This window comes from Drosophila virilis, chromosome 4 (assembly GCF_030788295.1).
Source record: "Drosophila virilis strain 15010-1051.87 chromosome 4, Dvir_AGI_RSII-ME, whole genome shotgun sequence".
NCBI lineage: Eukaryota > Metazoa > Arthropoda > Insecta > Diptera > Drosophilidae > Drosophila > Drosophila virilis.
The window spans coordinates 18,567,897-18,582,386 of NC_091546.1; the positions used below are offsets into that span (position 1 = coordinate 18,567,897).

Sequence of the window (14,490 nt, forward strand, 5' to 3'; positions counted from 1 at the left end):
ATTCATTTAGTTGGGCTCTAAATTAAGGCTATAATTTGCTTGCAACAGCCGTGAATATACTTAAAAGTATTTTTGAGCTCGAATAGATTATTCAAATTTTGATAAATAAACAACAAGACAGATAAAGGGCTTAAGTTAATAAAATAAAAAAGAAAAATAAATTAAAAATAATAATAGTAAAAAAAAAGAAAAAGAAGTTTTAATAATACAAGAATATAAATAATAATTGTACAATATAAGAACAAATACTAATTTTTTTTGAGCTCTTAAGCAATTGAGAATGTCTATAAACTGAAAGATACTTGATGTGTCTACACTTTTCTAATCACAAGACAGAATTTCGGCATTAATATGTAGCGATTATCGAGGATACTTTAAGCACCTATATCAAGATTTCGTGTCTCTATCTCTTATAGATTAAGAGATCGACAATAAGACGAGCAGAGGAACGTAGAGACAGACGGAAATACAAAATGACATAAATTCAAGGAACTGCTTCTCTTGAATAAACCTAAAACTTACTTTACCTTAAGCTTATATATTCAGAAAATTGTATAATTCTTTTCGTTCTATCGACGCATTTGGTCAATTTCTTAAAAGTTTCTTAAAGAATGAAAAACCAAATCCCTTCGTAGATCTCCCAGATAACTCAACTAACTAACTAACTAGATATTTACTTTCCCTTATTGGCAAAAATTTCTAAATGTGCTCTGTTTTTTTTTCTATTTCTTTTTTTTTTTTTGCTGACAGCGTTGCCCATTTGCCAGAATCATCAGTTTACCGTTACGTTTATAAGATGCCAGCATTTCATTTACAGTATTATTTTGTTCCATTCCGTTGCGTTCCGTTTTGTTACTTGATCCTTTGGGTTTGCCCATTCTCAATGATGAGCCTCGTGTATTAACGAAATGAAACATCTTCTTCCTTTTTTTTTTGCTAGGCTGTGGAGCGGGGAATTTTGCGAATATTTGCGCCTTTTATGAGTTAAGTTTGCTGAGCTGGAACTGCTGCTGGGCGGACGTAGGCGCAGTCGGGGTGGTCAGGTGCCACAGCAGAAGGGGGGCGGCGGGCGTGGCGTTGTTCGGAACTCATCTCGTATTTTGGCTTATCTGCAAGTTTGATGGATTTTTATCCTTTTGGCCTGTCGCTCATTTCGACGCCTGCTTCTGTACTTTTATTATTATGCCTGTGCTCATTGCGCTCTCCTCACTCTCTACTCTCTCTCTCTCTCTCTCTCTCTCTTTCTCTCGTTTATTTGTTTTGCTTTGCTGCATTTGTATTTTTTTTTTTTGTGTATTTTTATGATGGCAGCAGACACACGCAGTTTATTTATTGTGCCTGTATTTTCTTATGGCCATTTTGAGTTCTCTGTCTCAGCCTCTCTCTCTCTCTCTCTCCCTTTCTCTCTCTTTCTCGCTGCCTCTGTCTGCTCGTTGGTTTCGTTTTCTTCAGTTTGGCATTTATTTATATTCGTTTCCTGTGTTTTCGCCGCTGCGTTGTCGGCGCATTTATAAATATAAATGAGTTTTGCTCGATGAAGGTTAAATTGAAATTTACTTTGTGCACAGCGATGGGTTCCTTTTTAAAGAAAGCACCCAAGCCAGGACACGCAGTCCTTTCGCAATTTATACATATAAATAAACATATATATATTTATATATATATATATATATATGTATGTATGTCTCTGTGTGTGCTGCATGATGGAAACCTGCTGAAAACTTTTAGACCTCTGCATTTCCGCCTTTATGACTTCCCCCCATTCAGTTGGGATCTCGATTTTTTGTGGTTTCATTTTAATTTTGATAAGCAAATGCGGCACATCCTTTTTTCCCAGCTTCTGTCTCTGTCTGCTGCTGCTGCTGCTGCTTCTTCGTCCTTCTGGCCGCATGTCCTGGGCGTGAAAAGTTTGTTTGCCTGGCTGCCTTTTGTTTGGCCTTATCATTTGTCAAGAAAAGGCAAGAAAAAACGAATTCTTCAAATTGAATATTTGCATAAGTTTATTGAAACAGGCGAACTTCACATTAAATCCTCACTCTGTGTGTGTAGGCGAAGGTGTGCACAGGTATATATTTGCGCCTTCTTTGTGTGCGGCATCTGTTTGATTTGGTGTATTTGATACTAAAGGTTTTCGCCTGATTGATTCCTTTGGCTGTTTCGATTTCTTGGCCAGGCAAAATAAATTAATGAAAAAATATCATTTACGAGCTCGTTTTTTTTCGCGCTTTACAATTTGTCGTCAAAAGTATTTCAAATTGAATATTATGCATGGATTATTAAGTACTTTTCTTACCAAATACAAAATCTAAGAAATTTCATGTATTTCCTTACATTTAAGAAAATAAATTCGAGTGAAAATGTGTTCACAGGCAAACTTAATGTGAATATCAGACAGAAAGGAATTACTTTTCCTTATTTATTTCTCACAAAAATTCCCTAATTAACAATTATTATTTTAAAAATAAAACCGTGCAGATATTACAAGCAAAAATATTGCATTAAAAAATTCGCCAAGTTTTTGGTTTTGACAAAAACACAAAAAACTCTTCTTAACATTTTGTTATGTCACGTTTGACTTTGCTTTTACCAACAATATAAATAAAAATATTAAAAATAAAATAAAAACAGCTTGAAATGCAATCAATAGCAAGAAGCAGAAAAACAAGCCAATGTCCTCCGTTTTAGAGGCTCAGATACAAATTGATATGAGCTAAGGCTCAAATATATTAAAATGTAAAATACTTGAGAAATTACATCAATAAAGTTATTAATTTTAAGTATTATTACTTCGGATTATGCCTAAATAAATTGCATTGAAAACTCGTGCGCAACGTTTTGTGTTTTAATAAAAGAAAGAAGAAGAGGAAATAAATATTCTAATCTTGCAAAACATACAAATACGAATGTGATCATAAAAATATTAAAAAATTCATAAAATAAACCAAGGAATATTATAATTTATGAATTTTAAGTTTTTTAAGCAAAAGGAAGCCAACTTAGTTTTCAAGAAATTTGAACTTATGCAAAAAATGGTATCTTCATTTTCAGGCAATTTTAAACAAAAAACATAAAACTTAAATTTTTTGCAGCAGAAAAAAGCTCAATTCATTTTAAGGCAAACTTTGTCTTATACAGAGATATATATGAGAAATAAACAAAATAATATATTTATAAACTTGGGCTTAACATATTTTGAGCAATTTTTGTACAATCCGTAAACGCGCACAGTCTCACACATTATCACAATTTCAAGTGAAAGCCTCGCGTTTTTCTCGGGTTGGGGCTACTTTTTACCCCTCCCCCCTCTCCATCCATCACCTAAAAAAAGGGTGCACACGGACTGTTGCTTTTATTTGTTTTTTTTTCTCATTTCATTTTTTTTTTTTTGTTTTTTTCCGCCAATTCATGCTAACCGCTGTTGTTGTGGGCGTGGCTGTTGCTCAGATCGATTACCGTTACAAGTGCCAGATACTTGAGCATGAAAACGCAAGCGCACGTGTCTACAGGTGCCCCTCGACCCTCCCCCCTCCCCCCTCCTGTCATTGTTGCCCGTCTGTCATTAGGAAGATTGATTTCAAAGCGTGCCGCATTTTTCCACCATTGTTGTGGCAACCGCGCAGCACGCAAAGCCGAAAACAAAATGAAATACTACAAATACTGAATACTGTCTACCCCTCCACCACCCTGCCCCCCTACTCAACCAGACAGCACCCCTATTCCGCTCAACCTCAAAATTTGATTTGATTTTGTTCTGTCGAGCGGAGATCATTTTTGATTATATTTGCTGTGCATTCTTTTGTTATTGTTTGTTATTGCCAGGTAAATACAAGTTTAATACTTTTCATTTCATATAAGGCACATATAATATTTTTTATGATTTTCTGGTGTTCCGATAAAGTATATATTATTTTTATGAAGCCACAAAATGTGAAGGTCTATAAAAACTTTTCATTTGCAATATTCTCTAAAAGCATTTAATAAACAACATAATTTACTTACAATTTTTTTCATATTTTATTTATATTCAAAGACAACTAAAAAACAATTAATAAAGGAAAATTTTACTGCCAAATTCTTGCATGACAAATTTTATTTTCCAGCTTTTAGTTTTCATTCTAAAACGAAAGTTCAAAACTTTGGTAAAACGCCAAAAAACAGTTTATCACATGCAAACAAACAGACACTAAATGTAACTACAGCAAATTCTTCTACTAAAATAATATGCTTAATAAATTGAAAAGGTTAAATTAAAATGAAATCCAACATTAATGTCTGTATATTAAATGGGAAATTTCATAAAACTTTGGCAGTTACACCTACAAACAATACACACACCTCCCCCTCACCATTCCCCTTCCACTCACAAACACGTACTCAGTTGGGAGCTGCCTAAAAAGTACATTAAAATCACATTAACCCGTCAACGGTTAACTCTGCGTATACGTAACTTTTGTTTATGCGTTTTGCTTAATGCCCTGCCGAAGTACACGAAGCACACGCAAATTGGTTTTTCGCTTTGCAAAGACTATACGCATATATAGTATGTAATATATATGTATATATATATATGTATATGCAGATATATATGTCAACTAAACACCCGCAGTTTGCTGCCTTTGTGTGGGCGCCACTTAAAACCCTCGACTGTCTGTCTGTTCCATCAACTGGCAGACGTAATTGGCTTTTCGCTATAAATTTCAACAATTGTTTGGCACACAACACGCATGCAAGCCCCCGCAGGGACATTGGGCTTAAATTCTGCGTGCGTGTGGGTGTGCAGGGGTTAACTAAGGGTGCGAGTGTGTGTGCGTGTATTTGTGTGAGTAAATTGTCAAAATTTTGTGGACATTTGTGCGACACGAGCAGCTTATCAAAATATGCAGCATACAAAGTTTTTAACTGTATCGGCTAACACACACACACACACACACACCGCCCCCGCACCTTGTGCCTGTTTTGGCCAGATCATTTGTCGCAACTGGCTTTCAAGTTGGCCCTGTTCCAGCCTCATTTGCATATTTCAATTGTGCACCAAGAGCACAACAGAAGCAGCCTTTTATTTATTTAACTAATTTATTTATATAAAACTTTAACTAACTCGAGCAAAAGGCGCTGTCAGACAGGCAGCTGCAGAAGACACCCGAAAGTAAGAAGCAGCAGCTGCCCTTCGTTTATCTAATGAAAAGCTACATACAAATTTAATAAACAACGTCCTGGGAGTGTCGAGTGCTGCTCGTCGCAGTTTTAAGAGTGTTGCCAACTCGCTTGCTTTAACAAAACAGTTGGCAACAAAATTTGGCCCAAAAATTAACCAACACTGGGCAGAGGCCTGATTACACTAAGCAAATCCGTTTTTAACTAGAGAATATTTGAAGAGTCGAACTTGCAACGAAATTTATAGTTAATTTACTTGTCGAGAAAATAAATATATATTTCGATGTTTAAAAACAATATAAAGTGTTTTTTTCTTAACCAAATTGTTTTTTATTATTTCGATCAACATTTTCATCCTATTTGAAATACTTTCTGTAATAATCACCTCACATATTTTAACACTCTAATCGTATTTCGAAAAAACAACAAACAATTTTAGATTTATCGAACCAACGTCTATTCTATTTTTTATAGTGTTGAGCAATACAAAAAATCTTTTTACACCCAATGTTAAGTGCAATTATATTAAATATTATTTTTTTTATCTTCCTACAATTTCCTTGTTTGTATACATTTCATAATATTTTCTTAGGGAGAAAATAATATTTAATTGAGAAAACATTAAATATTATGCGCCCAAGTATTTCAGACAAACTTAAGATGTTTTTTTTTTTTTCTGTTCTAATGTAAAAATTTCACAACACAAGCGAGAGGCAGAAAGAGGAAGAGCATTTGTAAACGGGCTTACGGCCGGTTATCTAACGGCAACTTGCATGCTTCCTCTTGCTAGACAAAAAAAAAATAGACACATATATATTAAAAAAAAAAAGAATAAAATAATAAAACAAGTAAATAAACTTTAGGCAAAAGTTTTGCCAACTTTTTGGCAGTCAGTTGGCGCATTTTAAGTTACGGCAATCGACACGACGGCCAGAGGGAGGAAGCGAGAGCGGGGGCGCCGGCGGTGACGGTGGCGGAGTGCCACTTGGGCATAAAGGAAACGAGCCAAAGAGGCGGGGTCGACAGTGCGAAAGTGAAAAACTGGCGCAGCGAGACAAGAGCTTAAAGTACCGCAATTTCACAGCTACTGAAACTGGACGAAACAAATACAGTCGCAAACAAATATTGAGCTTTTCTCTGATGCTTTAAAGCAGCTGCTGGAATTAGATGCGATCTAGGCGAAAACTCACCTGGCCAACAAATTGAGTTTTGGCCTTCCAAAGTGTTAATCCTTTAGTTGTGGCTGTTTTTTTTTGTTGTTGCTGTTATTGCCGCTGGACTGTGTCACGCACAATGGCAACAGTGGCTTGGGCGTGCACAAAACATGGCCCAAACTTTTGGCCACGTGACCGAGGAGTTAAACCGGCACTACAACTACAATGCCACGATACAAACACACGCACACGCACAGACACACTCACAAGACACTGTTTTTGTTGTTGTTGTTGTTGTAGTTTACACGTTTTAATGTATGCCCAAAAAGCAGAGCGCAGCAATTAAAGCATTTGACAAGTGTTGCGGTTGGGGGATGGGCTGGGAGGGGGAGGGCTGTGCGTTTCTTAACTAAAACAGTTAATGTGGCGCTTTCGAAATTCTCAACATTTGATTAGGCGCTTTAGACACACGCGACATTTACCGTTTCTTGCGCGTACACGATATGCATCATTTGCATTTTTATTATATATTTTATTTTGCCTGCCTTTAGTTTTATTCTATGTATTTATTTTTTTCTACTATTTTTTTTTCTTTTTGTCTTCGATTTACGCTGCGTTTATCGTCGTTTTACCGAATTCCCGTTTACGAGTGAACGCGATTTATATGCGCGAGACAAGCGTCAGCATTTTTGCATACGTTCAAAACACTCCGACGGCTGAGCTTCAACTAAAGCTACAACGGACAACAGCCGCTTCGTTAAGCATCGTCAGGCCAGGCACGAAGCGTGCGAAGCGACGCTGTTAACGACCGTGCGAGAGGACGACGGCGCACGAAGCGTAAACGGGCACAACAATACGACGAACATTCGTGATGCTGAATACGAGTGAAGCAGGAAAACGAACGAAGGAGAGCGAGAGCAAGCCAAATACAGCGCACAGCCAGTGGCAATTGGACACTGCAAAAGCTCTCGGCTATTAGCAGCGCTTGAGCCACGAACACAGAGTAGAAGCAACAGGATGCGATCGGATATAGTATTAAGCTTATTTATAATTAACACAATATATTGTATTGTAAATTAATTGATTTAAAAACCAAAGAGACAAACATATTTAGTTCGAGGTACGCATATATGTATATACATATGCATGCATATATATTAGTTTGTTTATCTAATTGTTGTGCAGATCTTTTACTATGCACATTTTAACATCGGACTGTTGATTAACATAATGCTTGTTGCGCTCCGCATACGACGTCGTTGTATTGTGTCACATTTGGCTCTGTGAGACTCGCAACTAACAGCACACAAAAGCGCCCTCTGTGTGAAATACTTAGTGTTTGCGTGTATAAGAGAGAGAAGGTAATAGGCATAAATGGTTGTGGTCTTAGATAAAGCTATGTTAAGTGATTCTGTTAAAACAAGCTCTTACATTTTTAAGTCTGCTGTGCGTTAAGAAATAAAATAAATAAGAAAAGAATATAATAAATGAATAAATAAGAAAATAAAAATAAAATAGTGACAAACTGTTTAATGGAAACAACCTTTTTAATGCATCATAAATGGATTCAAGATCTTTGTAAGTTGCGAAATTAAGCAAAACCATATTTTCTCTAACCATAAATAAAATTGACAAGATATTCAATTTTTGCCAGATCAGAAACTGCAAATCCTATCAATAATCTAAGGGAACAATTGATACGCTTGTTAGCAGTAGTAGTAGAACACTGCTCACAATCAGTTTTCGCACACTTAAAATCAATGCACTTTACTGTTAGCCAATTAACTTGAATGTTTCTCAACACTGAACACACACACTTAAATAACACATGCTTACACATGTACATGTGTGTGGCACATGTGTATGCGTGTCTCACAAGTGCACTTGTTTATTGCCTTAGCGAACTTACACACACCCACTTCCCCCCTCGGCGACCCACCGCTTGCCACCCAAAATTGCTGTCCCTGTCTCTCTCACGCTTGGTTCCAGCTGCAGTCGATGCGGCTGCAATCACTCAAAGTACAAATTGTCATCAAGTTTCTCACAGAAGATGCTACAAAAAAATGTCACAAAAAATGACTATAAATACGACTTGCGGCGCGTGCGCGACTGCTAAATACCCTGTATATAGAGGGAAGTGCTCGCATGTGTAGACTAAGAGCGCAGTTTCTCTCAGATACCCTGTACTTTCTTTAGATGGCTTACACTAAGGCTTGGCTTATTAATTAAATTAATTATTATATTTATTAACCATTTTTAAATGAATTAATATTGAGTTTAATAATTAAAAAAAAATCCATCGAAAAAAGAAAACCCAGCAAAGAATATATTTAAATGTATTATTATTGTTAATTAACTATTTATGAATAATATCTTTTCTCAGCACAGGCAAGGAGTTAGACAACACCGTGGCCAGCATTCTAATTACAGGGTATTCAAAACGATAGCAGCAGCAGCAAAACCCAAAAAACGAATTGCAACAAAATGCTCAAACACACTCAACGAAATTGACTTAAATAAATAAATGACATAAAAACAAAGACAAACACATGCACTTCGAGCTGACATCGAAGGGAAGGGGGAAGAGAAACACACACACACACACACACACACACACATACATGTGCCAGGCAGCAATGCAAAAGAGAATTTACGGCCAAGAAATGGCCAGAGGCGGGCTTAGAGTATAGCAAGAGGGGTTCGGGGGAAGGAAGGGTTTCGGGCAGAGTATTTGCAGCTGGCTTCTTTGCAGCATTCGCATTTCATTTGATGCAGTCAATGCGCAGAGTGCTGCAACAACAACAACAACAACTGGAACAAGAACAACAATGACAACATTTAGTAGCTTATCCATTTTCATTTGTATTAAGCGAAAAGCCAAAAGTGGCGTCAACTTTTCGCAGGCACTGTGTCTCGCTCAGACAATGCAATGCGGGCCGCATTATTCAGCGCACAGTTCGCTCCACGCTTGACAAGAAAACTAAAAATTGCACTCGCCCACACAGCCAGCCACACCCCCTACCCTTCACCCACTACTACCCAGCTAAGCCATCAAACCCAACCCCCACCCCCTCCCCAGGAGTCACCACCTTTGCTGAGACGCTCGTTAGCGCAGCTGCCATTGGAATTTATCTTATTTTTCATGCCACTCGCCATTTTATACGTTTTTTTTTTCCTCTATTCCCCCCTCCGCCCTTTCTGTTTCGCTTTTGGACATATTGTTAGCCCAGTGATCGATGCAAATTGATGCGTATTGTTAATGCCATCCAAAGAGCTGCCGCGAAACAAGCCAAAAAGTGGACAGAAATTCCAATTGGCAACTGGCTGGAAAAAAACTGTAAAACTATACGGCCAAGTCCAATTGGAATGTATTAGTTGATTTACAACTTAAGTCGAACGCAAATAATTATATATATATTGCAAAAATAATAATAGTAGCAATAAAAGAAATCAATACACTTGATTCAAGAATTTTCTAGTCCATTCGCAAGTCAGATGACAATTGAAATTGACAAAACTTTCATTTTCACGCAGAGAAGTGAATTCGCCTTAAAATGCGAAAGATCATTTTACAAAGATCTTTGAATTTAAGCTTAAGCTATCGAATGGAAAATAAAGTGTTCCAATAACATATTAAATAGGTTTCATTTTTTATCCCTGCCATCTTAAATCCCCATTTCCACAAGGAGCAGTGAATTCGCCTCAAACGGTAAAAACATGTCTCAATTCCATTGCAGAAACTTCTTTAAAAATAAGTTTAATGCTGAAAAGCCAAATGCTGAATACAGTATATAATAATATGGCATGTTTATTTGCTCAGCCCCATTAACTAAAACCTACATTTCCACCCAGATAAGTGGATTCGCCTGAAACAGTGAAACGTGGCTTAATCTTAATTTCTTTCTTTGAATTTGAGGCAGATCTGATGAAAAAGTAGGAATGTTTTATTTCTGAATGTACTATGAATATAATACATATAATACATATACATATACATCTTTTGAAAACCCCCATTTTCCACCGAAAAGAGTGGATGCGCTTCAAAGGGTAAATCAAGGTCTAACAAAGACAATAATAATTAGAAATGTTTCAATCAAGCAAATATAATATGAATATAACATTTACTTAAATATATTTGTTTCAATCATCACACATTAAAGGGGTTCAAAGAATGGATTCTTATTTTTTACTTCTTTCTTAGGGAAAAGGGTTGTCGCTCGAACCAATCTTTTCATTTTACAACTAACTAAATATTTACTTTCTCAATAACTGAGTTTATTTGCAGATATTTTCATTAAATGGAAAAGCACTTTTCAATAACAACTCAGGCTTACTAAAAAAAAGCTTAAAGCTAACTTAAGAGTTGTCAAGAAAATGTGAAGCTTTTGAATTAAGACCAAAACTTCTTCCAATTTCAATTGAAAACAGTTGATTTTTATGTTCGTTTTTTTTTTTCAACATATTTTTAGCATATTTATTGGAGCAGCAAAAACATCAAAGCGGGCCAAAAAGTGCAGCAGTTGCAGCTGCAACAACAACAACAACAACAACAACAACTGGCGACAGTTGTCCATAACATGAAGAAGAAGAAGAAGGAGTAGCAGCAGACGGGAGGAAGAAGCAGAAACAGCTTGGCAAAAAATATCATAAATAAGAGGCGCTGCAATTTGTTTATATTAAAATGGAGAGTCAAAAACGCGTCCTAAGGTCCTGTACACAGATTTCTGCATTGCATTTGCCAAATGCTAGCCGCTCCTCCCCCGCTGTCCTTATAGCAGCACCCTTATACCCTGCCCCATCCTGGCCAGGCCTGCTGTTTTGTGAATTATGCGCCTTCCGTTGCATGCGGCGGCATCAGAAACCGGCGCCAAGGCTGGCTCAGCCTCAGCCAGCGAGAGAGTGAGAGAGAGTGGGAGAGAGAGTGGGAGAGTCTAACTAAGGCTCTGATGCGCCTGGCTGCATATTTTTAAAGTCAACGGGCGGGGCTGACTGCCAACCCTGCCACACCCCCGCAGCAGCATTGTCCTGTGTATTATTTTTACAGTCGCCCACAACAAACGACGCTCGTTTTTGTAATAAAAATGTCATAAATCCTGATTTCTGGAACTAAACCAAAAAGCGTGCGATAAAAACAGAAGTGTATGCCCGTGTGTGTTGCAGTGTGTGTGTGTGTGCTGGAGTGTGTGTGTGTGTGTGTGTGCGTGTGCTTACGTCTGGCAATATAACTGTCTATTTACAGTTGTGCATATGAAGTACATTTTATTTGCTTTTATTTATTTGCACACGCTAAAACATAATTGATTTATATTCATGTTTTGTTTTGTTTTTTTTTTTTTTTGTTAAACTCAAAGTTTACGCAGAAAAATATCTTCAAGAGCAAAGCTTTTATTGCGTGTAGATGAAAGCTCGCACCCGAAGAGCTTTCGCTGCATTAATGCAATTGATCCTTTAAATATATACACACATTCACGCGCAACTACGGTTGTATTGTCTTCTGTGCTGCTATTTTAATTCGTTTTTTTCTCATCAAGGCGGAGTTGTTGATGTACCTGTTGAGTAGTGGCGGTTGCAGGCACTGTGGTCTGTTACAAGATCGAGTCGTATCGTGGGAACTTTTTTATATAATTTATTTTTAATACTGCTAAAGTTTGGTGTTGGTAGAAGAGGCTTTAAGGTATTCCCTAATTAAAAATCAAACAAGCGACAATTGAGTTAATATTGAGCTTTTTTCTTGATAAGCAAATAACTATCAAAGGAAATTCAGACACTTGTATGTCTTGCTGCGGCTGCTAATAAACTTGGCTGATTATTTTAGAAATCTAATCAAAGAAATTAAATTTTAATAGAACAAAAATATAACAAATCAGAGTGAACAATGAAACCACTCGACTGATAGAGTCCGCAGAGAGATATACGACTTCTTTAAAAGCGGAAAAACGTCGTTGCCCAACAGACATTCAACGTGATATACCCAATATGAGAACTATAACTCTTTGCCTGTTGCTGCTCGTCTCCGGCAGCTGTCTGCTGGGCTCATCGGTCAGTGGAATCTAGCACTTAATACTGGGGCCGCCGGATGAAAAACTCTCTGGTTTATTTCAGGCCAGCGATGCCGATTCGTTTGACTTTGAGGAGGTGGAAGCCTATGGCTTCATCAAGTCGATGGAGAAGGCCCTCAAGAAGGCGCTGACCACGGTGCGTGGCGTTAATTGCACCATCAAAGAGGTGATTGAGGTGATGCTTGCGACGACCAACTATGTGGATGCCATCGATGCCTGTGGCACGGCCATACCCAAGGATATTGCCAAAATTGTCAAGAACTGCAAGAGCATTATAGCCCTGTGCGAGGATATCATACATCTGAATAGCACAATTTGCGCCGATGAGGAGGATGGCAAAATGACCACCTCCAAATGCTTCTTGGGCCTGTTTGAGGCCATCATGAAACTGACCTATAAGATAAACACCACCCTGAAGCTGATCGCCAAGCTGCCAGCCGATACGGAAAGCTGTTTCCTCGATGCCACCAAAGAGGTGGAGCAGAGCTATAATGACTTTTTGCCAAACATCGATAAGTGTATCGAGCAAATGTAATTAATGTGCGCAATTATAAAGAGCATGAAAAAGTAAATAAAAGAATATGAATAATAATTCTACAATCGAAATATCAAGAAAAAAATACTTAATTCTAAGGGACTCTAAAATTGTGAATAAAAGACAGTTACTTTACAATATCTTTGCTTTGTTAATCGAGCATTATTTTGTAGACAATAAAAATATGTTGTCAAATGTAGCCAAAGAAATTATATATCTGTTTTTTCTTATATTTTAGACTAATTTAGGTGTGGGTTTTTTTGACTTCGCTTCGACTATTTGGCATATCACTTGATGAGTCGATAACAAGCTAATTGTTTTTTATAAAAAAACCAATGAATATCAATTCTAAGCGCAATTAAAAAGCAGCAAGAAATAAAAAAGAGGTTTTCGGTGCATATAATAAACAAGAGAGTAAAAATAAATGCGGAACACCGAACATATAATACGCTTGTAGGAATTTGTCTTACGATTTTGCAGACATGTGAGAATTGTGAACATCGTGAATGAGGAGTCTTGGAAAACAGAGTATCTATTTTGCCTACTTTTCGAACGATTTCTCCTGTGACATTTCCTATTATTAAATATTTTGCATATTTATGGAAATTGCATAATATGAAAATAAATCCTGAGTTTGGTTGAGTATCTTAATATAAAAGAAAAAATATTTAATACCCTCTGCAAGTGTATAAAAATGTTTCCCCATTTTCTGCTGATAGTTCCTATGGCATCTATTATACACAGTTGTCCGATATTGATCAAATTTTGCATATATGAAAGAAGCAGAGTGAAACTTTTTAAAGGTCTAGTTTGATTAAGATATCTTTAAAAGCACAAGTCTTTCATAACAGACCTACATTTTCATTAGATTGTTCCTATGGTAGTTTTATGTTATGGTAGTCCGATATTAAGAAGATTTGGTTTGTATATCAAACGTATAGTAAGACTAATAAATGCCCTCAACAAGAGCATAAGAATTTCAGTCTGCAATTAATATTCCAGCAAGCGCTGGGTGAACACCGATCTTCTTTTTTATATTAAAAGAATAAATATAAGATATGACTCACCCCATATAATGTTGATTTATGATAATAATGATTTGTATATTGTTTAATTAGTTTTGATGAAAATGTTTCCAATTACTTTGATGTTCATGTTTTTTTCCAAATGCTTTTAGTTTTACATGCTGAAATTTTGAAATGACTTTTAGATGTGTGATGTAAAATATAATTATTGTTAAAATTGTGTTTGAAGTGAGTTTTTTTTTTTAAAGTTATAAAATTAATTCATTTTTATTCCTTCGTTTTCTTTTTTTGTTAGTGTATTAGGCATACGTACGGCTTAACGTGGTTCAAAGTAAGATGCTTACCTGCACAAATACGAAGTTTAAACATGGATTAAGAGAACAGCTTGACGGCGGGTTCGGAGATGGTTGAGAATTTAGATATATATATAAACGGTATATATATAAATCTTTGCACACGGACTAGATTTGTTGACTGCGTATATACATAGACTCTGCTTAAAAGGCTAGGTTTTTATATAATAGCTTGAGTTTAGTTCGTTGCATTTGCTGCCATACATATAT

General features: G+C 36.6%; 2 protein-coding genes across 3 annotated transcripts in view; one reads left to right on the top strand and one right to left on the bottom strand.

The window, feature by feature from the left end:
* The window catches only part of side-II (sidestep II), a 90,197-nt gene extending 75,794 nt beyond the window's left edge, over positions 1 to 14,403 (bottom strand). The window contains exons 1-2 of one of the 2 annotated variants that reach the window (XM_032437529.2): positions 14,272 to 14,403; positions 13,970 to 14,088 (exon numbers count right to left, since the gene is read on the bottom strand). The gene's annotated coding sequence lies outside the window, so the exon portion shown is untranslated. Of the gene's footprint in view, positions 1 to 6,344; positions 7,038 to 13,969; positions 14,089 to 14,271 lie in introns of those variants that run through there. The other variant, XM_032437528.2, reaches the window with a different exon arrangement.
* On the top strand, positions 12,212 to 13,014 carry LOC6628578 (uncharacterized). The gene is made up of 2 exons (XM_002051476.4): positions 12,212 to 12,347; positions 12,411 to 13,014. Exons 1-2 carry the CDS (start codon positions 12,285 to 12,287, stop codon positions 12,900 to 12,902), a joined length of 555 nt encoding a protein of 184 aa, XP_002051512.1. The 5' UTR covers positions 12,212 to 12,284; the 3' UTR covers positions 12,903 to 13,014.
* Positions 14,404 to 14,490: the final 87 nt, after the last annotated feature.